Genomic DNA, 25,437 nt, shown 5'->3' on the forward strand with positions numbered 1-25,437 from the left:
AATCTGTCACTAACAATGACTGAAGACATTGTCAAATGGTGTTATATAATGTTACATTGGGTTTTAAGTTTAAATATGAGAGTTGTAATAGAATGTTGAAAATAGATTCATTTTGATCATGCTCTTTAGGAGATGAAGATGCTGATAAAACTAATCATTATAGAGGTATATTAATGCTAAAAACTGACTGTCTAAGAAATAGCTATGATCAGCAAAGGAAGTGGAAATCCTTATATGGTAGTCTGCAGGAAAGCAGTAAAATAATCTAGCCGTAGGAATCCGGCTAAGTTGGAATGCTGTGACTTCTGACAGTATAAATACAGGCAAGGAAAGGCTAGAAAGGGAGACTCTCTAAGTCTTTGGACTAAGAGAATCTCAAAGGAGATTGGCTTTGGGTATGTATGGATTTACTTATATACTATTCTAGATAGTGCGAAAGATTCTTTTAACTAAATCGGACTTCTTTAACTGTTATATTTTAAGTATTGGATTTTAAAACTAAATAGTATACAGAACTTGCTTGCTTTATTGTATACATTGTTATTGCTTTTAAGACTTTGGAATATTTGCATATGCACATATATATACACATTTATTACATTGAAGCTATTCAATAAAAAAGACTTACTTTTGTGAGTGAATAAGTTGAGTCCTGCTTAGTAGGTGACTAACTGAATAAGATTACATACCACTTCTCAGGAAGGGGTCGATTCTAAGAGCATAGTCAACTGAAACGCACTGAAACGCTTCACTCCCTCTGATGATCTGCCCAAGGTCACAAACTCAGCGTTGCTGAAAGATGGCCATCTAACCTCTGCTTCAAAACCTCCAGGGAAGGAGAGCTCACCACCTCCCGAGGAAGCCTCGTTCCACTGAGGAACCGCTCTAACTGTTAGAAAATTCTTCCTAATGTCCAGATGGAAACGCTTTTGATTTAATTTCAACCCTGTTGGTTCTGGTCCGACCTTCTGGGGCAACAGAAAACGACTCGGCACCCTCCTATCTATGACAGCCCTTCAAGTAATTGAAGATGGTTATCATATCACCTCTCAGTCGTCTCTGTGACATGAATAGCCTTGATAATATGTTGCATTAATTATAGTAAATATTACATAGTGTATTTGTGACTGTAGCCAAGTGTATCCCCTTATGTCCATATTTGCTTCCATTTACTTTTGCACTATCTCACTATTGGTTTTCCAGTGTAAATTCCTTGCAGGTGAAGTTGTGCATGGTTTCTTCTTGCACTGCAGCAGACACTCTGTCCATATCAGGGTTCCCAACCTCCAGGTGGGGCCTGGAGAGATCCCAGAATTACAGCTGGTCTCCAGACTACAGAGATCAATTTCCCTGGAGAAAATGGCTACTTTGGAAGATGGACTCTATGGCATCATATCTCTGCTGAGATGCTTGCTCTCCCCAAACCCCACCCTTCCCAGACTCCATCCCCACATTTCCAGGAATTTCCCAGCCTGGAGCTGGCAACTCTATGTCCATTGCTGGCATGCAGAAGGTCCCAGGTTCAATCCCGGCATCTCCAGTTAAAGGGACTAGGCAAGTAGGTGATGGGAAAGACCTCTGCCTGAGACCCTGGAGAGCCGCTGCCAGTCTGAGTAGACAATACTAACCTTAATGGACCAAGGGTCTGATTCAGTATAAGGCAGCTTCATGTGTTCATGTGTTCACCTTCTAAAAATGAATGAAATCTCAGATGCTCAGAGGGGTACATCTGCCATTCTCAAGAACATACGAAAAACCCTGCTGGATCAGACCAAGGTCCATCAAGTCCCGCAGTCTGTTCACACAGGGGCCAACCAGGTGCCTTTAGGAAGCCCAGCAGCTGGCTTTATTTCAGATGCACAACTACAGCGAGTCACTTTTGCACGTATTTTATTGTTTGCCACCTTTCACCCTCACATACAATGCAGCTGCCACAGATCTGTTCTCCTTTACTGTGTGTTCTCTGGTGCTATCGAGTTAGGGTTGCCAACCCTGGGTTGGGAAATTCCTGGAGATTTGGCAATGGAGCCAGGGGGGTGGGGGTGGGACCTTAGCAGGGTATAATGTTTCTCCCATACGTTCTTGCCCAGGAATTAAAATCACAGGGAAAGGCCTTCCTCCATTTAGACATTAGGAAGAATTTTCTAACAGTGAGAGTGGTTGTTGCTTGTATTGTGTTTTCCATAATGTTTTATTCGTAAGCCACCTTGAGTTCCCCAAGAGACAAAGGCGGATACTAAATGCTTTAAATAAATAATTGAATGCTTTATCATTTTATGGTATGCATTGATGTGACCCGCACTGAGCCTGGCCATCCATGGCAGGGATAGGGCAGGATATAAATCTAATAAATACTAATAACAATACATAAATAAATAAAACATAATGCCCTAGATTCGTGTCCCCACCCCCACCCCCACTCCAAAGCAGCCATTTTTTCCAGGGGAACTGATCTCTGTCACCTGGAGATCAGGAGTAATTTAAGGAGATCTCCAGCCACCACCTGTCAGCTGGGAAGACCATGAGTCTATTCCAAACTGGAAGCGATGGAATTGCTTTGTATGGTTTTGTTCGGGACGTTTGTGGAACATACCAGGTTTGTTTGTTTGTTGTTCCTGGTGGGGGGAAATTTGGACAGAAGCTCCTGAAGTTAGGAAGGATGGAAGTGAAAGATTTCAGCAGGGAAAGAGGAACTCTTCCCAGAGCCTCTGCCCTACTTCGAGCTTGTCCTTTGGGTCACGGGGCTCGAGCTGGTGCTGCAGCCAGTTCTGTGAAGTCCTTTTTTAAACGGTTGCTTTCCCCCCAGTGATCTCCAGCCACCATCTGTAGGCTGGGAATCCTATGACTCTATTAAGAACATAAGAAAGGCCATGCTGGATAAAACCAAGGTCCAGCAGTCTGTTCTCACAGTGGCCAACCAGGTGCCTCTAGGAAGCCCACAAACAAGACTACTGCAGCAGCACTGTCCTGCCTGTGTTCCACGGCACCTAATAGAATAGGCATGCTCCCCTGACCTTGGAGAGAATAGCTATGCATCATGACTAGTATCCTTTTTGACTAGTAGCCATGGCTAGCCCTCTCCTCCATGAACATGTCCCCTCCTCTCTTAAAGCCATCCCCACATCCTGGGGCAGGGAGTTCCACAAGTTAACCATCGCAAATTGGAAGCGACGGGTTTGCTTTGTATGGTTCCCTTCACGACATTTATGGAACACACCAGGTTTGGAGGCTTTGTCTGTTTGCTTGTTTGCTCCTGGTGTTTAGAAGGCTTCTTGTGCCATATAGGAATTATTTGCATCATTTGGAGTTTAACTTGCATTAAACTTGTACGTATCCAGAAAACATTTTCATGGTTTAGTTTTTAATCATATTGTTGGCCTTGTCCGCTGTTTTTTGCTTGACCTTCTAGGTACTTCATTCTGTTTATAGGGTTACGTTTTTGTCGTCGTCCCCCCTCCTCTCTTTTTTTGAACTTTGGGGAACATTTGGACAGAAGCTGCTGAAGTTAGGAAGGATGGGCCTGAAAGATTTCAGGAGGGAAAGAGGAGCTCTTTCCAGAGCCTCTGCCCCCCCCCCCTTTGGGCTTGTCCTTTGGGTCATGGGGCTGGAGCCTGAGCTGCAACTAGTCCCGTGAAGCCCTTTATAAAAGGTTTGCAGGGGAAGGGCCACAGCCAGGCAGACTTCTTGGCTCCAGGCTGTTGTCGTCGGGGCGGAGGGGTGCGGAGGCGGCGCAGGAGCCGGCGCTGGCTCGTTTCCCCAGCGGGCAGGCGGGGAGCGCACTTTGCACATGGCCAGGAGCCCGTGGCCGCCCCAACGGGAGCGCCGCTTCGAAGTCTGGCGGGACTACCTGCAGCTGGCCCGCCTGGTGGCGGAGATGGGCAGGCAGGCGGCCCCGGGGACGCGGGAGGTGCCGGCCGAGGCCGGCTCCCCCGGGGCGGCGGCGGCGGGGTGCAACTTCTGCTCCTTCTGCAAGCACAACGGGGAATCGCGGGGCGTGTACGCCTCCCACCGCCTCAAGGACCCCGAGGGCCGGGTGAGCTGCCCCATCCTCCGGCAGTACACCTGCCCCCAGTGCGGGGCCACCGGCGACGCGGCCCACACCCGCCGCTTCTGCCCCCTCACCCGGCGGGGCTACACCTCCGTCTACAGCAGCAGCCAGCGGAACTCCGCCGGCAGGAAGAAGAGGAAGGCGAGTCCGGGGGTTCGAGACCCGGGCGGGGAAGGAAGGAAGGGGGGCCGGTCTGGGGGCCATTTACGCACGGGAGGTTTTGCCTTGGGTTTGCCGCTCTCTAGATCAGTGGTTCCCAACCTTTTTTTGACCAGGGACCACTAGGACTTTTTTGTTCGGTGCAGGGACCCCAAGGTTCAAAATAAAAATTCCGAGAATTTGAAAATAAACTTTAATCATAACTGTTAGTTAAACATTAAACTTAGAATAATATTTGAATATATATTTTTATAATAGAAAACTTTTAATTAAAATATTAATTTATTATGGGTTTATAACTTTGTTTCACGGACCTTAATTTAGTTCTCGCGGACCCCTGGGGGTCCATGGACCCCTGGTTGGGAACCAGTGCTCTAGATGCACATTCTCCCTACCCTAATTCTTAAAACTCCAAAATAAGCCCCCATGTAGAGTTTTGAGAATTCGGATGGGGCTGCGGCTCAGTGGCAGAGCCTCTGCTTGGCGTGCAGAAGGTCCCAGGTTCAGTCCCCCCATCTCCAGTGAAAGGGACTAGGGCAGGTAGGTGATGTGAAAGACCCCTGCCTGAGACCCTGGAGAGCCGCTGCCGGTCTGAGTGGACACTACTGACTTTGATGGACCTGGGGTCCGATTCAGTAGAAGGCAGCTTCATGTGTTCATGTGACTTTGATAGACCAGATTCAGTAGAAGGCAGCTTTATGTGTTGGGGAGAGGCTGTGGCTTAGTGGTAGAGCCTCTGCTTGGTGTGCAGAAGGTCCCCAGTTCAATCCCCGGCAGCATCTCCAGTTAAAGGGACTGGGCAAGTAGGTGATATGAAAGTCCCCTGCCTGAGACCCTGGAGAGCCGCTGCTGGTCTGAGTAGACAATACTGACTTTGGTGGACCTGGGGTCTGATTCAGTAGAAGGCAGCTTCATGTGTTCCTTTTTTCCCTTCTTCTTTCCTCCACCCGCAGGTTTAAAAGTACCGTGACTGCTCAGCCAGTTCCCCCTTCGCAGAGTGCTAAGTCAAACGAAGTAAGTTGTTGTTGTTGTTGTTGTTATTAAAACTCAGTGTCATCAATAGTAGAAAAGAGCTAGAGTCCAGTATCACCTTAAAGACTAACAAAATTTCTGGCAGGGTCTGAGCTTTTGTTAGCCACAGCTCAGTTCTTCAGATACAGCTAGAATGTGATCATCAATATCATCAAAAAATTTCTCCCTTTTCTGTAATTGTCAAGATAAATAGAAAAATGCATTCAATACTAAGCTCTCTGTCAATAATTTGATTCGGTTTTATGTATTTTTTAAATTACATTGTTTGTTTTTAAAAGGTTTGCTATCGTTGTTTGTTAAAGTGGTGGGAAATTAATAAAAAATTATTTTTTAAAAAAAGGAGGGGAGCAGAGAGGCCAGGGCTAGGCCTAGGGTTGCCAGCTCCAGGGTGGGAAATTCGTGGAGATTTGGGGATGGATCCTGGGAAGGATGGCCTTTGGAAAGGAGAGGGATCCCAGCGGGGTATGATGCCATGGGGTACACCCTCTGAAGCTGCCATTTTCTCGACTGATCTCTAGTCATCCAGAGATTGGTTGTAATTCCAGGAGAGCTCCGGGCCCCACCTGGAGGTTGGCAACCCTACAAATGGCTTGGTCGGAAGGGGTTTCACTGCTTTCGTGCCAAGGACTTGCATTAGGCCAGCCAGCTCCAGCACACTTTTATTTGATTGAATGTGTTTTTACTTTCTGGATTAGTCTGCCTTTCTCGCTGAGGCTAGAGGCGGATTACAGGATTTGAAAGAGGGTGATCAGAGAGTAAAATGACCAATGAGAACAATGCAGGACTAGGGTTGCAGAGTTGAAGAGCAATGCAAACAAAATTGGGTTTAAATTACGGGTGGGAAGATACTGGCTGGATATTAGGGGGGGAATTTTACAGTAAGAGTTGTTCAGCAGTGGCATCAGCTGCCTAGGGAGGTGGTGAGGCTCCCCCTCAATGGCAGTCTCCAAGCAGCAGCTGGACAAACACTTGTCAGGGATGCTCTAGGCCAGGGGTGTCAAACATAAGGCCTGAGGGCCGGATCTGGCCCCTTGAGAATTCTTGTCTGGCCCGCAAGCCAGGCAAGGCAGCCACCACTCTTGATCTGGGCTGGTGTGGCATGGCCCGGCCCTACCAAGTGATATTTATGTCATATCTGGCCCTCATAACAATTGAGTTTGACAACCCTGCTCTAGGCTGATCCTGTATGGCCCCTTCCAACTCTTAAGATTTTGAAAAACTATATAAGGCAAGGTGTGCTGTAAATGATGAAGATAGTGGATTACAAGGTTATAAGACAATGCAGTAAAAGCAGGCAATATCTACCATAATCATTGCTATTCCATTAGAAAGATACCCTCTTGCGTATGGAATGATTGTTCCCTATCCAAGGCCCACAGACATGCAATTTCAAAATGCAGACTCCTGGGTGCGAGAAAAGGCTGTGGCATCCCCAGCCTGCCATGGCTTGTGCAGTTGGTGCGGGGGGTGGGGGGTGGAGAGGGTAAGTCAGAGGCAGTGTGGTGTAGTGGTTAGAGTATCAGACTAAGATATGGAAGAACCAGGTTCAGATCCCCGCTCTGCCATGGAAGCTTGCTGGGTAAACTTGGGCTGCTCACACAGACCAAATTTTTCCCAATTCAGTATGAGAATGGGGATGTTCAAACTTGCATGCTCCATTCTGATTGTAGATTCTGATTCCACCCCAAGTGGTGTAGGCTGGCCAACCTACCCAACAAGACAATCATTCTTAATTGACTGAAACCAAGAAATGAGTTAGGTAGCATTTTATTGCAAGACAGCCAGTGTGGTGTAGTGATTGGAATACTGGGCTAGGATCCGGGAGACCTGGGTTCGAATCCCTGCTCTGCCATGAAAGCTTGCTGGGTGACCTTGGGCCAGTCATAGAATCATAGAGTTGGAAGGGACCACCAGGGTCATCTAGTCCAACCCCCTGCACAATGCAGGAAATTCACAACTACCTCCCCCACACCTCCAGTGACCCCCTACTCCATGCCCAGAAGATGGCCAAGATGCCCTCCCTTTCATGATCTGCCTAAGGTCACAGAATCCACATTGCTGACAGATGGCCATCTAGCCTCTGCTTAAAAATCTCCAGGGAAGGAGAGCTCACCACCTCCCGAGGAAGCCTGTTCCACTGAGGAACCACTCTAACTGTTAGAAAATTCTTCCTAATATCTAGACGGAAACTCTTTTGATTTAATTTCAGCCCATTCATACTGGTCTGACCTTCTGGGGCAACAGAAAACAACTTGGCACCCTCCTCTCTATGACAGCCCTTCAAGTACTTGAAGATGGTTATCATATCCCCTCTCAGTCTTCTCCTCTTCAGGCTAAACATATGCAGCTCCTTCAACCTTTCCTCATAGGACGTGGTCTCCAGACCCCTCACCATCTTTGTCGCCCTCCTCTGATGCTCTCAGTCTAATCTACCTCACAGGGTTGTTGTGAGGATAAAACTGAGGAGAGGAGAATGACGTAAGCTGCTTTAGGTCCCCATTGCGGAGAAAGGCGGGGTATAAGTGAAGTAAAATAAAATACATTTCGAGCTGACTAGATTCCAGATCGCTTTCCCCTATTAAACAGAAAAATAAAAAGTAGCACCCACATAACTTCAAGTAGAATGAGCCACTCTGCTGTTAAATACAGGAATATAGGAAGACTGGACTGGTTTGATGATTTTCTATTTTCCCAAGAACCCTGAAGGATTCCAAAAGTTGCAGGCAAGTAGCATAAGTTAACTTGTTTGCGATTTATCTTCCCTGACGATGCACAGAGTAGGGTGAGGGTGTTAGAATGCACCTTGAGAGCTAGAGTTGCCAGCCTCCAGGTAGGACCTGGAAATCTCCTGGAATCACAACAGATCTCTAGACCGCAGAGAAACTGTCGAGTTTCCTGAAAGTCTGGCAGACGGTAAAAAGGCATTCAGGTCTTCTGGAAATTCCATTTTGGGAAAACGCAATAGTCCTTTAAGAAAGAATTCTGATGAGTGAGAGTTTGCCCGTGTTTTGGGTACACACACGTGCACTCAGTAGATTGGACGATATATGGAATTTAGTCCCCACATTTTATGTCAGAACTCAGGCATTAGTTTGTCCGGTATAACTTTAGACTTTGTCTAATTCTTAAACAGGAGATAAAACTAATTCTTAACAGGAGATAAAACTATATCTAAACCCTGCCATGTCAGACTGCAGATGGAGGACCAATTAATTAATTAATTAATCTCTCTCTCACACACACCTGCTCTTAGAAAACTGTTAAGAGAAAGTCTAGCCCTTTCCCTGACATAGTAATTTTCTAGGTGCAGGGAATTTTATTTACGGGGCTTTACCCACCACCACTCATGGGTATTTCTAAGAACCATGCTTCAGTTCTAATGGAGTAAAGCCAGCCAGGAATAACCATTTTTGAGAGGAAAAACTGATTAAAAATAAATATGTGTTTGTTCCTTTTTTAGGCACTTTTAGGCACACACCTCGCACTTTTCCTGAAGTTTAGGAAGGCTGGGATTGTTACAGCTCCCATGGAGTGGTTAATCTGCAGGAATCAATCTAAACATCCAGAAGCAATCCAGAGAAAACACAGGGAGAAACCTAGACGACAGACTTCACCCTGGTGGCATATCACACCCGGGATCTGGCAATCGGTTTTTGTATAGTTAATGTTATTTCTTTGTTATACAAATATATATTTTGTTTATGTTTAAAACGCAAATTTTCTGCTGTGTCTGTCTTTTTCCAAGAAATTTCTCAGCTGAATTTCTTTGTTATACAAATATATATATTGTTTATGTTTAAAACGCAAATGTTCTGCTGTGTCTGTCTTTTTCCAAGAAATTTCTCAGCTGAATTTCTTTGTTATACAAATTTCTTTGTTATACAAATTTCTTTGTTATACAAATATATATTTTGTTTATGTTTAAAACGCAAATGTTCTGCTGTGTCTGTCTTTTTCCAAGAAATTTCTAAGCTGAATGAAAGATGATGGATTTTTAACTGGAACATATTCACACATAAGGCACATAAGGCAAACAAGAACTACAAACAAAGACCTCAATGGAGTACTTTTAAGTTTCAGTGGGAAAAATTTAAATATAAGGTAACTCTTATATCAACATCAGTGGGACACTGCTTGCATGGTGCCCAAATATAGCACATTGTTTCCTCTCAAAACTGGGAAATTTTAAAGCAATAAAATAAAACCGGTCTATATCGGTAAAGATTATCAACATTTTGCAGGTACAGAGTGAAACTGGCCATTAACAGAGTGAAACTGGCCATTAAATAGGATTTTGTTTTTACCATTTACATTCTAAAAGGCCTATGTTTTGGACTAATACAGGACTGCAGATAATTGCAAGACCACATGGCAGAGTTCTTCACGTTTTGCATGGGAAAATCTGACCATTGATATGGGTTGAGAATACAGCAATTTGTGCATGCTGTTTGTTAGAGATGTCAAGGGAATGGTTTTGTACCAAGATGCAAAACCCAATTATCATCTGCAAGGATTCCTTACATAGCTGTTGGCCAAATTACATCAATGCAAAGTGAAGATCCATGGTACAGTTCTGCTCTTTGTAGCTTTCCTTTAATGCTAGCTAATAGTTCTACACCACTGCTTTGAATATTAGGAAAGGAACACTCACACAGGTATGAACTGCTCCTTTTTTTCTGAAGGAGTTTGCTGTAGTTGGGGAAGGGGGTGGATTTAGATGGACTCAACAGTGCAAGAAAGAATGATTTCATACCCTCGACTTCCAGCACCGCTTCCCCAATCTTCAAAAGCAGGAGTGTGGCAGTAAGGGGAGCAGTTAACTAGTTTAAAAAAGCAACATCAAACCTGTAGGTTTCCTGATGAAGGTTTCCCCACATAATGTCGAGTTTCACCTTGCAACAGTTCAAGGGTTATTAACATTTGGGTATTATTATTATTTTATTAATTATTTAAATTTATAGCCCACCCTCATACCCAGCCAGGCCGGGCTAAGAGCAGGTAACAACACTTTAAAAGCAATATAAAACAAAAAACTTCCAATTAAGTTTTAATTGGAATTGGTAAGTAATTATCATTGATAAGCCACTGACCTCTGCCATTGTGGTTTTAAACATCTGCTTCTACATTGTGCATTATGACTGCTTTGCTAGTCACAGATGATGGAACATCACTAGAACAGAGAAAATCCTTACATACGTTAAAGCTAGCATTCACAAACGACACTTTTTTCTTCTTCACTGTACATTGCATGTTTGTCATAGCACTCAGGCTGTGAGGCAAAAGCTTTCCTGATTGCCTGTATCTCCGAAATTTCAGCCTCTTGAAGGAATCCAGATCCCGGTGGGTATTCATGACCAGCCGGCTAGAAAGAACACAACCCACAATGTGTTCCATATTAGCAAACTTCTCACCCAACCTACAGAAATAAAATTAGGCATCAACCCTCCCACTCCAAGATTTAGTCACATGCAAACTTCCTTCGCCCTCAGTATATCAGCATTAACTAAAGCCGGCTCTGATTAAGAACCAAAAGGAATACAAGGAATTTAATAGGAAAGACAGGTTTTATTAGCAAATTCCACTGAGCTGTTAGATATTCATGTAATCAGCCAACGTGCTTATAAAACACAACCACTCCCATCACATCCAAAGCTGTGAGCATTCACAATTGTGTAGCCATGACATTGTTCATGGTGGTTTAGGCTTTCTCTGAGCAGTCAATAGGACTGTCGAGTGAAGTTTTGGTAGTGCAGGAGGCTATGCTGTTGCTTTGGATGCCCTGGTAGTCACAGTGTATAATTATTCTTTTGCCCTTTAATTTAGGAGTTCACCTGTTGTATGCAGCACTGTATATGACATGAAAATATGACCTTACTTGAGATTAGACAGCTCTTTAATCAGTCCACAAACAACGTCTGTTGCATCTTCTTCCTTGGATGGATCACAAATTCCTGCCATCATCTCCTCCCTGATTTTATTTTTAAAATGAAAAAAACTAGAGCACAGATCAAAATTGTTATGTTCCTAAGTTTAAAAAGAGGCCTTAAAACTGCACGCGTCGTGCCTTTTTAAACAGCTCAACTGAAATGAAAACATGGCAGTGCAAAACAGAAATTAGGACATTTTATATTCAAAATGTTTTCATAGGTATTAATGTAAAACTCTGACTGACTGGCTCATGATTGACAGTTGCTCTTTTAGCACACAAGTGTCTGGGATGGATTATCAGCACAAGTCAGTAGACGGGATATTACAATAGTGTTGCTGAATTTGAAGTTCCATGAAAACTTACTTCCCATACCAGGTTAACTGTCTGCATGATAGTAAGCATATTCAATTCTGTGTGATATTACTAGTTGTCATCTTGACCCTCTTCAGGTTGGTACAGGTAGTTTTGGGCTCATGCACATATCTAAAAACACCAGTATGAACTGAAGAAGTGAGCTCAAGAAAGCTCATACCCTACCAGAAATCTTGTTAGTCTTTACGGTGCTACTGCACTCTTGCTCTTTTCTACTGCTACAGATCAGACTTATACGGCTACTCATCGTGATCTACCAGTATGAACTGTTCACACAAATGCTCTGATTATAGCTATAAGCATTAATCACACCACTGTATTTATGTACCATTCAGCTTTGATGTTGAATTACATTTTTGTTTCGCCCTTCTCAAGAAGGTAAACAGTACCCTTCCTCATTTTATCTCAGAGAAGGTGACTGGCACAAGGATACCTAATGAGTTCATGGCTGATTTGAATCAACACTCATATATAGTGACTCTACATTAAGCACTTAAAATTCTAAGTATTATTGTTGGTCAGCTACTTGTGACCAGAGTCTCAGAGAAAAGAACTCCCCATGCATTGCATTTGTGATCAGCAAACATGACGCTTCCCCTCTCTCCAAATGTTTATTAGATCCCTATGTTAGAATTCCCAATCCTGCTACCCAGGTGTACTCCCTCCATCAAAACTATGAGCAGAGATACTCAGTCTTCCCTTTGTAGCCAGCAATACCTACTAGGACAGGTGCAAATTGGAATTCATCTCCCCATTCACAGAAAGAACAAGAATCCACTTGGCTATAGCTCAGTGGTGGATTACATTGTCTAGGTTCAGCATCCAACATTTTCAGTGGAAAGGTCGCAGGTAGTACTGCTGGGATAGAGTTCTTTGCCTGAAACTTTGCTGCTAATCAGGTTTGGCCTAGATGAAGCAATGTTCCGTCTGGTAGTTCATTGTATCCCAATTCATTATATCCTTAACCCAAACTTTAAAAAGAGGCATCTTATATATGATATATGCAGAGATCTCTACAAAGTATACACATTTATTGGCGCATTCTCTTTTACTGCATGTTGCCCCTCAAACTTCTGTTACCTTGTCCAAGGACAGAATGAAGATGACAATACCCACTTGCTCTGATGTTCCAAGAAGTCCACTCCCGCACTAGCAAAGAAAGATCATGCTGGGAAATCCACTTACCTGGCATTGTTTGGAAGAACTATATTATCAACAGATTCTGTTCCACTTGCAGCACATGAATCATCTGGAGAGAGCGACTGGAGGGAGAGAAATAAAGTACAGAGTACAGGGATGTGTTTCAATATAGCAGTGTACTTCTGGTTTAGTAGATTGTAGCTATGCTGCTCTAGGGAATTCCACATTGATGCAACATCATGCCAGCGTTAACAGTAATGCCAGCACACAGACCATAATTAGATAGTGGCAGGGGTGGAGCAGGTCTTCTTCAAATCCCGCAAAACTTCCAGCTTAGGATTCTGCTCCTAACAGTGTGAAGTAACAGGAGAGCCGTGATTGCTTAGGACTGCAGCGTATCTGGCAAGAATCACCCTTTTCTAAGACAACTGACTTCAGTGGAATTAGAAGGATGTTAGGATGAAGTTGTTAGATGGTAACAACCTCAGCTGTTTTGTGGGGCAGGAAGCTGGCAGAGGGATTTGTTTTTCACTCCCATTGAATTAAATGGGACTGTTTATATTTACACTGGAATTTTCACCAGTGTAATGATATGCAGGGGGCCGGACATGGACTGAGGGGGATTAGGATACTAAGCCCTGCCCTCTCCAGTGCCACCCATTTCTGGCCCCTATGTTGGTATGCCTGTGCCAATACCAGATTTATACCAGTATGGGGTTAGCAGGGCATTCTGCCAGTTTATCTCTGGAGGTACGCCGAGATCTCCAAATTCTGGTGTCATGAGATTTAGTTGTTGCCCTAGGCAGTTTATAGGTTGTTTTTAGGATTGTGCCCATTAGCATTATTTATTTATTTGTTTATTTAAAACATTTATTTCTACCTTTTAGGAGCTTTATACCTTATAGGAATTCAAGTTGGCTCACAATGTAAATAATACAGCAAAAAGGTAAAGGTAGTCCCCTGTGCAAGCACCGGGTCATTCCTAACCCACAGGGTGACGTCACATCCCGACGTTTACTAGGTAGACTATGTTTACGGGGTAGTTTGCCAGTGCCTTCCCCAGTCATCTACACTTTACCCCCAGTAAGCTGGGTATTCATTTTACCGACCTTGGAAGGATGGAAGGCTGAGTCAACCTTGAACCGGATACCTGAACCTGACTTACGTCGAAATCGAACTCAGGTCGTGGGCAGAGCTTTTGACTGCAGTACTGCAGCTTACCACTCTGCGCTGTGGGGCTCTTATAAATAATACAGTACAATACATTAAAAAACTGCCAGTTAAAAACAACAATTTAAAACTGCCAGTAGGCAGAAGAACTAATCAAATGCTATCATGAATAAAACTATATTCAGCAGCCTCCCAAGGATCAAGAGTGAGGCAGCCAGGCACACCTCCCTGGGGATGCCACTGAAAAGGCCCTTTCTCGTGTACCAACCGGACGAGCGCCTTTCATCAGGACAGTCAAAAGGGTCTCCCCCTGTGATTTTAATTCCCAGGCAAGGAACATATGAGAGAAGAGGATCCGTCAGATACCCTGGTCCCAAGGCATGTAGGGCTTTAAAGGTCAAAACCAACACCTTGAATTGGGCTCAGGAGTCGACTGGAAGCCAGTATAATGGCTGTAATATTAAGGTTATATGATCCTAGTAACTGGAGCCACAGCGTTCTGCCTAGCTGCAGCCTCCGAACACTCTTCAAGGGTAGCCCCAAGCAGAGCGCATTGCAACAGTCCAGTCTAGATGAACACAATTGAATTACCTTATGCAGTGGATGTTCAAGGTTGCCGCTTTTAAAGACGCCATGTAGCTGACTGTCAAGCAGATACTCTAGATCCACAGAAAGGGGATCTTTCAAAGAAGAGCACGCTACAGTCACAGCATCAAGGCTGATACTGGATCCTGTGCCTGTTGAAAGGGGAGGCCCCTGGGCTTCTGATCCAAGGTTTTCTCCGCTAGAATCACACTTCAATAATGCTCCCTCCAGCTGTGGAGTAACCTCTGAAGAGGAGAGGCAGCCCTCCACACAGACAAGCTGGTTTCCCCCACACATTACTGTTTTTTCTTCTTTCCCATCCACGTGGAAAAGGGAAGAGGGAGAGTTTTCTGTTCTTATTTCCACCTCAGGAATCTGGGTCATATTCTGCTGGTCAGTATCACTCTTGGACAAAGTTTTGCTTCTTTTATCGGGTCTCAAGTCACAGATATCAAATTTTGGTTGTTTTATAATTGGCACTAATTTCTCGCCTCTATTTTCTGTCCCCTGTTTAGTCTGCAGAACTGGACCTTCTGGTGCTTCTTTGTTTTGTTCACTTTTAACATGGTCAAGAGTTCCCGTAGATGGTTCTCTCTCTTCAAGACTTCGGGCATCTTTGTTATCTGATGTACACAGAAAAAAGGAAACCCGTTTTTTGCTTTTCATCTTTTGTTTTTCAGAGATGTTTGCTGGGATATCGGTTGGTTTCTGAGCTTCTTCTGGCTGAGAATCAATGAATCCTGGCATAGGATCATGATTCTTTATGATTACGATCCTATCCTCATTTTGCATTTTTACATCTTGTGTTTCCTCCCAATGAAGAATCCCTTGATCTCTAGTATCTTCCTGGTTTGTTACTGATAAATCCATCAACTCTAGTGACTCTGAGGGAACTAAAGAGCTCTGGATAGCTTTCTCTATGGTGTTACATGGTACATTTCTAACCATACATTCTGCCTCAGAGGATTCCAACACATCCTGAAATGGAAAAAAAAAGATTATGCATAAAAAGATAACAGTAGCATTTCTGTTTCCATTTAATACAGGAAAATTGCCCAGTACATCCTGTTCCACCACTCCTATTTAATCACACCAGTTCTTCTGGGACAGCAATGTTTTACAGGCCACCAAGTTTTGAATTTGTTCAAGCAGTATATCCACATTTTAAAAAATCAAGAGGCAAAATGGAAACGTAATCAACTATGCTTTGAAATTTCATTGCCACCTGAACGGGAACTGGCACAGAACAGGACAATTCGGGCTAACGTTGAAATTTCATATGAAAGTCTGAAATATGCTTAGTTGAGATGGAGGCACAAAGATCTTAGCACGTACTTTTCTTTCAGAGGAAGCCTTTTTGCTTTCTTCTGCTGAGCTGGTTAAGGAAAAAACAAAATATAATTTTACTCCGACTTAGAAACTACAAATTAGTAACTGTATTTCTAGGACCTTGGATAGGGATTCACACCAAACATTCTTACAAAATACAATATCCACCTAATGGAGTGAAGAAACAGCTTAACAAGGCCAGATTACTACTCAGAAGTAGCCTAGTACATGACAAGCCCAGCAGAAAAAGTGACCGAACATAATGATGTCACCAAAGAAGAAAAGTTGGTTTTTAAACCCCAATTTGTCTACCTTTAGGAGTCTCAAATGGGCTTACAATTGCCTTGCCTTCCCCTCCCCACAACAGACACCTTGTGAGGTTGATGGGGCTGAGAGAGTTCTGAGACAACTGTGACTAGCTCAAATTCACCCAGCAGGCTTCAGGTGAAGAAGTGCAGAAACAAACCTGGCTCACCAGATTAGAATCCGCCACTCTTAACCACTCCACCACACAGACTCATAAGAAAGGCCCTGCTGGATCAGACCAAGGCCCATCAAGTCCAGCAGTCTGTTCACACAGTGGCCAACCAGGTAACTCTAGGAAGCCCACAAACAAGACGACTGCAGCAGCATTATCCTGCCTGCATTCCACAGCACCTAATATAATAGGTATCCTCCTCTGAGACTGGAGAATAGGTATGCATCATGACTAGTATCCATTTGTACTAGTAGCCATGAGTACCCCTCTCCTTCATGAACATGTCCACTCCCTTCTTAAAGCCTTCCAAGTTGGCAGCCATCACCACATCCTGGGGCAGGGAGTTCCACTATTGAATTATGCTCTCTCTCTAGCTGTAGCCCATGAACCAACAGCAACCTTTTTCCCCTCACAGGTTTGGGCAATAGACCCATCCCAGCATACCAATGATAGCTTCTTAGTCTAAAACAGCAATTTAGCAATAGAAGCAGGCCTGTTGTCCCTGTATTCTCTCAGGAACAACTATTACTGCACCATTACATTAGGAGGCCATTCACCTGCTCATCCTCCAACATAATATGTGTAACCTCAGGCCCTTCATAGTGGACTGATAGCTGTAAATTGCCAAGATTCAATCTACTGGTATCAAGTGTAACAGACCCCAGGAGATCTATTTCAGGATGACAGGATAGAGGCTTGTTAAAGGTAAAGTAAAGTAAAGGTCCCCTGTGCAAGAACCGGGTCATTCCTGACCCATGGGGTGATGTCACATCCCAACGTTTACTAGGCAGACTTTGTTTACGGGGTGGTTTGCCAGTGCCTTCCCCAGTCATCTTCCCTTTACCCTCAGCAAGCTGGGTACTAATTTTACCGACCTCAGAAGTATGGGCCCTGACCTGGATGGCCCAGGCTAGCCTGATCTCGTCAGATCTCAGAAGCTAAGCAGGGTCGGCCCTGGTTAGTATTTGGATGGGAGACCACCAAGGAATACCAGGGTTGCTGTGCAGAGGAAGGCACTGGCAAACCACCTCTGTTAGCCTCTTGCCATGAAAACCCCAAAAAGGGGTCGCCATAAGTCGGCACTTGAAGGCACTTTACACACACACAGAAGTATGGAAGGCTGAGTCAACCTTGAGCCGGCTACCTGAAACTGACTTCCGTTGGGATCGAACTCAGGTCGTGAGCAGAGCTTGGGACTGCAGTAATGCAGCTTACCACTCTGCGCCACGGGGCTCTTAGAGGTTTGTTAGATGCCAGACAATTCACACTTTGTGATAACTGCTCAACCACAGATGCTGAACTTCTTGCTGTGGTTATTTTTGCTATGGTTCATTCATGGCTGTATTATTTTACTCTCTTATTTCCCTCTGAAAGTCTTATGAGGATCCCTTGCATTTGGAAATGTTTGTTATCAAGCTGTTGTGGACAACTGCTGTAGACATGGCTATTGACTATTCCTAAGTATTTTCAGACCAGTCTACAGAGAAGTAAATAGGTCTTGTGATGCGGGGGCATTTGGTGCATAACATAGAATTGCAAATTATTGTCCTAGAGGTCAGCCTCTGCAGCACTTATACCAGGTGTCTTACCCTATTTGGGGGCAAGGTCCTTATTTCTGAAACGGCATACACTTGTTAGTGTCATTTAAAAGAAGTGTAATGCATTGCAAGCAAGGAAATCTATTATCCTTCACTCCATTGTTTTCTACTTATGGAATACTATTTTCTGCTTAGTTTAGCATTTCGTGTCTAACACTCTGTTTTGTTTCAGGTTTCTGTAATCTATTAAACATTGCTTACAGGATGTCTCATCCTACTGATTGTATGCTGAAGGGTGAGAGATTCAAAACAGACAAAAGGCAGTATTTCTTCACACAACGCATAGTTAAATTCTGGAACTCCCTGCCCCAGGATGTGGTGATGGCCACTTGGAAGACTTTAGGAGAGAAGTGGGCATATTCATGGATGATAGAACTATCCATGGCTATTAGTCAAAATGGATACTAGTCATGATGCATACCTATTCTCTCCAGTATCAGAGGAGCATACCTGTTATCTTAGGTGCTGTGGAACACAGGCAGGATATTGCTGCAGTCGTCTTGCTTGTGGGCTTCCTAGAAGCACCTTTTTGGCCACTGTGTGAACAGACTGCTGGACTTGATGGGCCTTGGTCTGATCCAGCAGGGCTTTTCATATGTTCTTATGGAGGATAGGGTTATCCATGGCTAGTAGTCCAAATGAATCCTAGTCATGATGCATACCTATTCTCTCCAGGATCAGAGGAACATGCTTATTCAATTAGGTGCTGTGGAATGCAGGCAGGATAATGCTGCTTCAGTCATCTTGCTTGTGGGCTTCCTAGAAGCACCTGGTTGGCCACTGTGTGAACAGACTGCTGGACTTGATGGGCCTTGGTCTGATCCAGCATGGCTCTTCTTATGTTCTTATTGACTTACGCTGTGTAATCTGCCTCGAGACACAGTGAAAAAGGAAGACTATACATAATGTCAATAAATAACAATTACATCAAGAAGAAGAAAACAAGGGAAGAGAGGGATATATATGAATGCAGCCGGGGGGGGGGGGATAGGTGGAATCAATGCAACTTTATGTATATGTACTGGCACTTTTTCTTTAAACAAAAAAGCACTTGCTAAGGATTGTTTGCCTGACAGCAACATTCCCCCTTGCTTGTGTACCACTGTGGCACCATATGTGGAGAAAGGTACCAACAAGCACTCCATATTTGCTCCACAATTACCAGTTTGGATTGTGCCATGTGTTCTAATCCTGCTAATGCCAGACTTCAGTTGAGACAACCGGTATCAAAGAACTTTTCCAGATAGTAAGTCAACTAACATATCTGATACTTAATAAAACCTCTTCTGAAAGAAGACTTATCCAAAGTATCTCATTATAGTACAACTGCTCAGGAGTTATCAGAATGTGATTTTTTTTTCTCCCTTTAACATCATGTCACATTCTCCGACCAAGTTTTGTTAATTTCATGTATTCCTGTGGAAGGAACGTGGTTACCTTGTGTCCAGATCTGTAGCCAAATTTTTTGTTTCTGTGTTGTCCAGGATATGGGCTTTACATTCTTGAACAGCTTCAGCTACCGTTGCTTTTGAAAGGGTATTACTGGAGTCAGAAGTCTCTGCTGGCTTTTCTAGATCACAGTCTTTTGTCCCCTGAGTCTTCCTCTTATGGGTTTTCTTTGCTTTGGGAATGTTGAGCTCCTGGTTTTCTTCTTTTAAAAATACAAATAAAAATCCACATAAACCAATGAAATTGGAGTTTTATGCAAACCTAGTATAGCAAACATTACTAATTGTGTCTTGAAAGCCATCAGTAACTAAATGAGCACTTTTGACTCACTGATTGCAACAATAAAGTTATGCATATGCATAGATATTTATATTTTTGTGCTACTTAAATCAAACATTTAAGTAAACTAGGCCCTAATTTATTGAAACAAGAGCTTACTGCATCAAGTACCACTCAGACAGAATAACAATGGATTACAAAGAAAAAAACAGACAAAGCTTTAATACATTGTAAATAATAAAAAATATCCTTAAAACCAAATGTGTTTCAGCAAATAGGCCTTCCTCATGTTGGTTTGGGAGAAGTAACAGACACCCCAGCGGCGAGTGATTACAGCAGAGTCAGCACGTATATAAAAGTGCTATTTTATTGTACAGTATCAAAGTGCTTCGCAAAGCAACCACTTCCCACAACCAAATACATATATGATACACTTATATACATAACTGGCATAGTCTCCCAGCCAATCAACTGTTGGCTGCCTTGTCTCCAGGACCATCTAGCTCAGTCCAGTGCAAGCCAGTTTTTCTGCTCAGTCATTGAGCTGTCATGTGACACCACCAATCACCTGGCTGTCACTTAGATCTTTTACATCTGCTTGCCATGTCCAGTCTTACATGTCAACACCTCAGTGGTATAAATTGTAAAATACACATACAATAAAGTGCAGTCATTCAAAATATTAAAAAATATAACAATTCTGACCAAGGTATAAAACGCGCATAAAAAGTAGGGGGAGTTCATTAGTTAGATAATCCCTCCTTTATTGTTGGAATAACCCAGGACCATCCAGTATATACAGATGTATTCTTATACAATCCAATCAGGTGTTGAATGATGTAAATTTGCACAGTAAATCTGAATAAAAGATCTTATTCACAGGCACGCCTTAACCATATTACCGTACCTGATATTTGTGTCTTCTTCCTTTTACCCATCTTGGGACCTTGATAAATCTTAAAAAGAAACAGCACTCAAGATCAATCAACATAAAACATACTGCTTTTGTAGTAGATATTATGCCATATCTCTCTCTCATGTTAAGGTTGATCATAAACAAATGATGTTGGCGATAGCAACAGTTCCTGGCTCATGCAGGCATGTATGTTGCTTGATTTCACCACATTTGATGCAGACCTGCAGAGAAAAGCCTGCTGTCTGCCTGTGAAAAGGGGTGTGCTGGCAAACAACATGGGGGTGGGGGGGGGAGAGATACACATATTGTCCTTGGAGATACACAAGCTGAGCCCCAGCATCACTCTTAGCACTAGGGTTTCCAGGTCCCTCTTCGCCACCGGCGGGAGGTTTTTGGGGCAGAGTCTGAGGAGGGCGGGGTTTGGAGAGGGGAGGGACTTCAATGCCATAGAGTCCGATTGCCAAAGCGGCAATTTTCTCTATCTGCTGATCTCTATCGGCTGGAGATCATTTGTAATAGCAGGAGGTATCCAGCCACCACCTGGAGGTTGGCAAACCTAGGGTAGAGAGACCTCCTCAGGGTAGAATGCCAGCTCCAAAGCGGCCATTTTCTCCAAGGGAACTGATCACTGTAGTCTGGAGATCACTTGTAATTCTGGGAGATCTCCAAACACCACCTGATGGTTGGCAACTAGGGTTGCCAGCGGGTCAGGAAATACCTGGAGATTTTGGGGGTGGAGACTGAGGGGTTTGGAGAGGGGAGGGACTTCAACGGGGCATAATGCTATAGATTCCACCTTCCAAAGCCATTTTATCCAGGTGAACTGATCTCTGTCACCTGGAGATCCGTTGTAATAGCAGGAAATCTCCAGCCTACACCTGGAGGTTAAACCCAAAAATGCCCTGGCATTAAATAGACAAGCTGTAGAAAGGATAATACCAAGCTAGAAATTATTCAAATTGAAACGTATACTCTAACAGTAGAATATAAGTTTCAATTTGAATAATTTCGAGCTTGGTATTATCCTTTCTACACCTGGAGGTTGGCAACCCTACCTGGCACGCAGGGCTGATTTTGTGCCTAAGCAACCAAGACGAGACCCTGAGCCACTAGCAGAAGCTTGCTGGGGCCGGCAACGTCTGCAAAGGCGACGGGCATCACCTCTCAGACTAGGGTTGCCAACCTCCAGGTGGTGGCTGGAGATCTCCTGCTGTTACAACTGATCTCCCACCAATAGAAATCAGTTCACCTGGAGAAAAGGGCCGCTTTGGCGACTGGACTCAATGGAGTTGGAAGTCCTTCCCATCCCTGAAACCCAATTCTCAGGCTGCGCCCCAAAAACCTCCCGCCGGTGGCGAAGAGGGACCCGGCAACCCCATCTCAGACACACCTGGCCTTTCTACATGCTCCTCCCTTTTCTCTTTGCATTTTCATACTTGAAAGAATCAAGGTGTAGTTCACGCCAAAACCTTGTCTCTAATTGCCTCTAATTTTCCTCAGATTTCCCCCCCCCCACTTCAGAAAAGCTCATATTGGAATAAACGCTGTTCAGTCTTTCAAGATGCCAGGGGGCTTAGTTTTTATTTTTGCTACAACCGTTGCCAAACCTCCCCCCAACCTGAGGTGCTACACAGCGCAGAATTCAACCGCCCCGTTTTATGTAACAGGAGGAACCGCCTGACGCGCCAGAAAGACCAAAAACGGATAAGAGGAGAGGGCGACGCCGGCCAGAATTCCCGCCAAAACTTTTCCCGCCAATTCTTGGCCTCAGCCAAGACCCCGACGCCTCTCAACCAACCGAACGCGCCCACCTCTGCCACGCCCGCCCAGCAGACCCCGCCCACTCGGCGCGCAGAAGCCACGCCCCTTGCCCCGAGGCAGCCACGCCCCCTCCTCCCCGTTCCAAACCGCTCGACGCGATAGATAGAGATGGGGGAAAGTTGCATAAAGGCTGGAATTACAAAAATTATAGAATAAACTAGTAAACTGTATAAAGGTACAATAAAGTAGGATCACAAAACTGCAGAAGTTATTATGAATTATTCTGAATGGTGCCACAAAACAGTATTATACATTGATTATTATTATAGAATCAGAGTTGGGAGGGTCCACCAGGGTCATCTAGTCCAACCCCCCGAACAACGCAGGCAATTCACAACTACCTCCCCCCACACAAACCCCAGTGACCCCTTATTCCATGCCCAGAAGATGGCCAAGGTGCCCTCCCTCTCATAGAATCATAGAGTTGGAAGGGACCACCAGGGTCATCTAGTCCAACCCCCTGCACAATGCAAGAAATTCACAACTACCTCCCCCCCCCACACACACCCCGTGACCAGAAGAGGGCCCAGATGCCCTCCCTCTCATCATCTGCCTAAGGTCATAGAATCAGCATTGCTGGCAGAATTGCTGACCCTTACTTTGTGGGGGTCGTCGTAAGCCCCTGTCTCAGCCCGTGCACCTGCGACATGCAGACAAGAACACTGCGCTACACTGCAGGGTTTTAGCCCCAGCCCTACAATATGGAATATGCCTCTGAGTCCGATGTAATGCCTTTTTAATTAAGCGATAGGGTTTCCATGTCCCTCTTCGTCACCGACGGGAGGTTTTGGGGCAGAGCCTGAGGAGGGCAGGGTTTGGGGAGGGGAGAGACTTCAATGCCATAGTGTCCCATTCCAAAGTGCCCATTTTCTCCAGGTGAACTGATCTCTAGCTGCTGGAGATCCGTTGTAATAGCAGGAGATCTCCAGCTAGTACCTGGAGGTTGGTTAATCTCCTGTTCAGAAATAATATCTCAACACGCAGCCACTTAAAAATCTTTTTGTTATTTTTTATGTTTTTCTGATGCCTTCATTAGTAAGACTTATAACTAAATACAAGTCTGTACAATAATAGAGACAGAGTTGATATACTGTCCACAGATTTCTCTGTGGACAGTATATCAACCCTGTCTCTATTATTGCACAGACTTGTATTTAGTTATAAGTCTTGTTTAGGATTTGTAGATCGTGGTTATAATAGCTTTGTTGACTGGTACTATTTACTAATGAAGGCATGAGAAAAACATAAAAAATAACAAAAGATTTTTAAGTGGCTGCGTGTTGAGATATTATTTCTGAACAGGAGATTAACCAGCACTTATACACAACATGCTCTTACTTAATAGTACCTGGAGGTTGGCAACCCTATTAAGTGACAGGGATCCCAAGGCTACATTGTCAGTGGCAAGATTTATTTCATTCCTCATATCCCACAAACATTAGATGTAAAATTATGCTGCTCAAGATCAATGGATCAAGGAGCTTCTGAGGAATAAAGGAAAGGAAAATATGGAACATATAACACTGGACTACGTTGCAAGATGGTTAAAAAAAAAAACCCTCTCTTTAGGCTCACTTCCGCCCCTCTCCTTGGCGTCAAAAGCAAACCAGGACTGGTAGTTTGCGGGCAAAAGAACCTTCCCTCTAGCGCCCCCTCCCGCCCGCACGAAGGGCGAGGATGCCGTAAAGCAAGAAGGATGTGTCGTGAGGGCGGCATCGTTTTGCGGCAGTGCCAGGCCCGGGGGAGCCGTAAAGCAGAGCGGGTTGTTGACGGCCGCCTCAGGAAAAGCAGGAAGTGAGTGTGGATGAGGGGAGGGGGCGAAGGGGACGGGGACCCCCTTTCCCGGGTGGGTCTCCTGGCCCAGTGGTTAGAGAAGACGGCAAAGAGCGGTTTGAGGGCTGCAGCGGGACACGCGTCGGCGGGGCCGGTCCGCCCAGACGTGCGCCGGGAGATCCGTGTACAGAGCTCCCTGCGATTTTCAGGGCCCGGCTCCACGCTCCCTTGGGAGAGCCGGCTTGGTGCAGTGGTTAGAGTGCCGGGCTAAGATCTGGGAGACCCCGGTTCGAATCCCCCCCCCATCTTCCTGGGGAACCTCCTGGGTGACCTTGACCTCTCAGCCTGGCCTACCTCACAGGGTTGTTGTGAGGGTAAAACGGAGGAGAGGAGAAGGGTGTAGGGTGCCACGGGCCCTCATTGGGGAGAAAGGTGGGGTATAAGTGAACTAACTAACTAACTAAGGAATAAACTAGCCTCCCTTCCCTGTGGCTAGGGTTGCCAACCTCCAGGTGGTAGCTGGAGATCTCCCGGTATTGCATCTGATCTCCAGCCAATAGAGATCTGTTTGCCTGGAGAAAATGGCCGCTTGGCCATTGGACTCTATGGCATTAAAGCCCCTCCCCCAAACCCCGCCCTCCTCAGGCTCTGCCCCAAAAACCTCCCGCCGGTGGTGAAGAGGGACCTGGCAGCCCTAACCGTGGTCCTTATCTGAATCAGGGCCCCTTAAGTGTGAAAATTTAGTTATTTTTTTAAAAGTCACTTGGAGTTTCGAACCTTGAACTCCCAGCGCATGTCTGAAGGGGCTCTGAAGAAGAAGAAGAGCTGGTTTTTATATGCCGACTTTCTCTACTACTTAAGGCAGAATCAAACTGGCTTACAATCACCTTCCCCTCCCCACAACAGACACCCGGTGAGGTGGGTGGGGCTGAGAGACCTGTGACTAGCCCAAGGTCACCCAGCTGGCTTCGTGTGTAGAAGTGGGGAAACAAATCCAATTCACCAGATTAGCCTCCGCCGCTCATGTGGAGGAGTGGGGAATCAAACCCGGTTCTCCAGATCAGAGTCCACCGCTCCAAACCACTGTTCTTAACCACTACACCACGCTGGCTGGTTTGATTCCCCCACTCCTCCACATGAGCAGCGGAGGCTAATCTGGTGAACTGGATTTGTTTCCCCACTCCTACACAGGAAGCCAGCTGGGTGACCTTGGGCTAGTCACAGTTCTCTCAGCCCCACCTACCTCACAGGGTGTCTGTTGTGGGGAAAGGAAGGGAAGGTGATTGTAAGCCGGTTTGATTCTTCCTTACGTGGTAGAGAAAGTCGGCATATAAAAACCAACTTCTCTTCTTCTTTGGA

General features: G+C 44.8%; 2 protein-coding genes across 2 annotated transcripts in view; both read left to right on the forward strand.

The window, feature by feature from the left end:
* Positions 1 to 3,787: 3,787 nt before the first annotated feature.
* On the forward strand, positions 3,788 to 5,166 carry NANOS3 (nanos C2HC-type zinc finger 3). Its single transcript, XM_056850520.1, has 2 exons — positions 3,788 to 4,189; positions 5,161 to 5,166. Exons 1-2 carry the CDS (start codon positions 3,788 to 3,790, stop codon positions 5,164 to 5,166), a joined length of 408 nt encoding a protein of 135 aa, XP_056706498.1.
* An 18,887-nt stretch (positions 5,167 to 24,053) lies between these two features.
* The window catches only part of CC2D1A (coiled-coil and C2 domain containing 1A), a 42,073-nt gene continuing 40,689 nt past the window's right edge, over positions 24,054 to 25,437 (forward strand). The window contains exon 1 of the mRNA XM_056850525.1: positions 24,054 to 24,099. The gene's annotated coding sequence lies outside the window, so the exon portion shown is untranslated. The remainder of the gene's footprint in view (positions 24,100 to 25,437) is intronic.

The sequence above is a fragment of the Euleptes europaea genome, chromosome 1 (assembly GCF_029931775.1).
Source record: "Euleptes europaea isolate rEulEur1 chromosome 1, rEulEur1.hap1, whole genome shotgun sequence".
In the NCBI taxonomy this organism is placed as follows: domain Eukaryota; kingdom Metazoa; phylum Chordata; class Lepidosauria; order Squamata; family Sphaerodactylidae; genus Euleptes; species Euleptes europaea.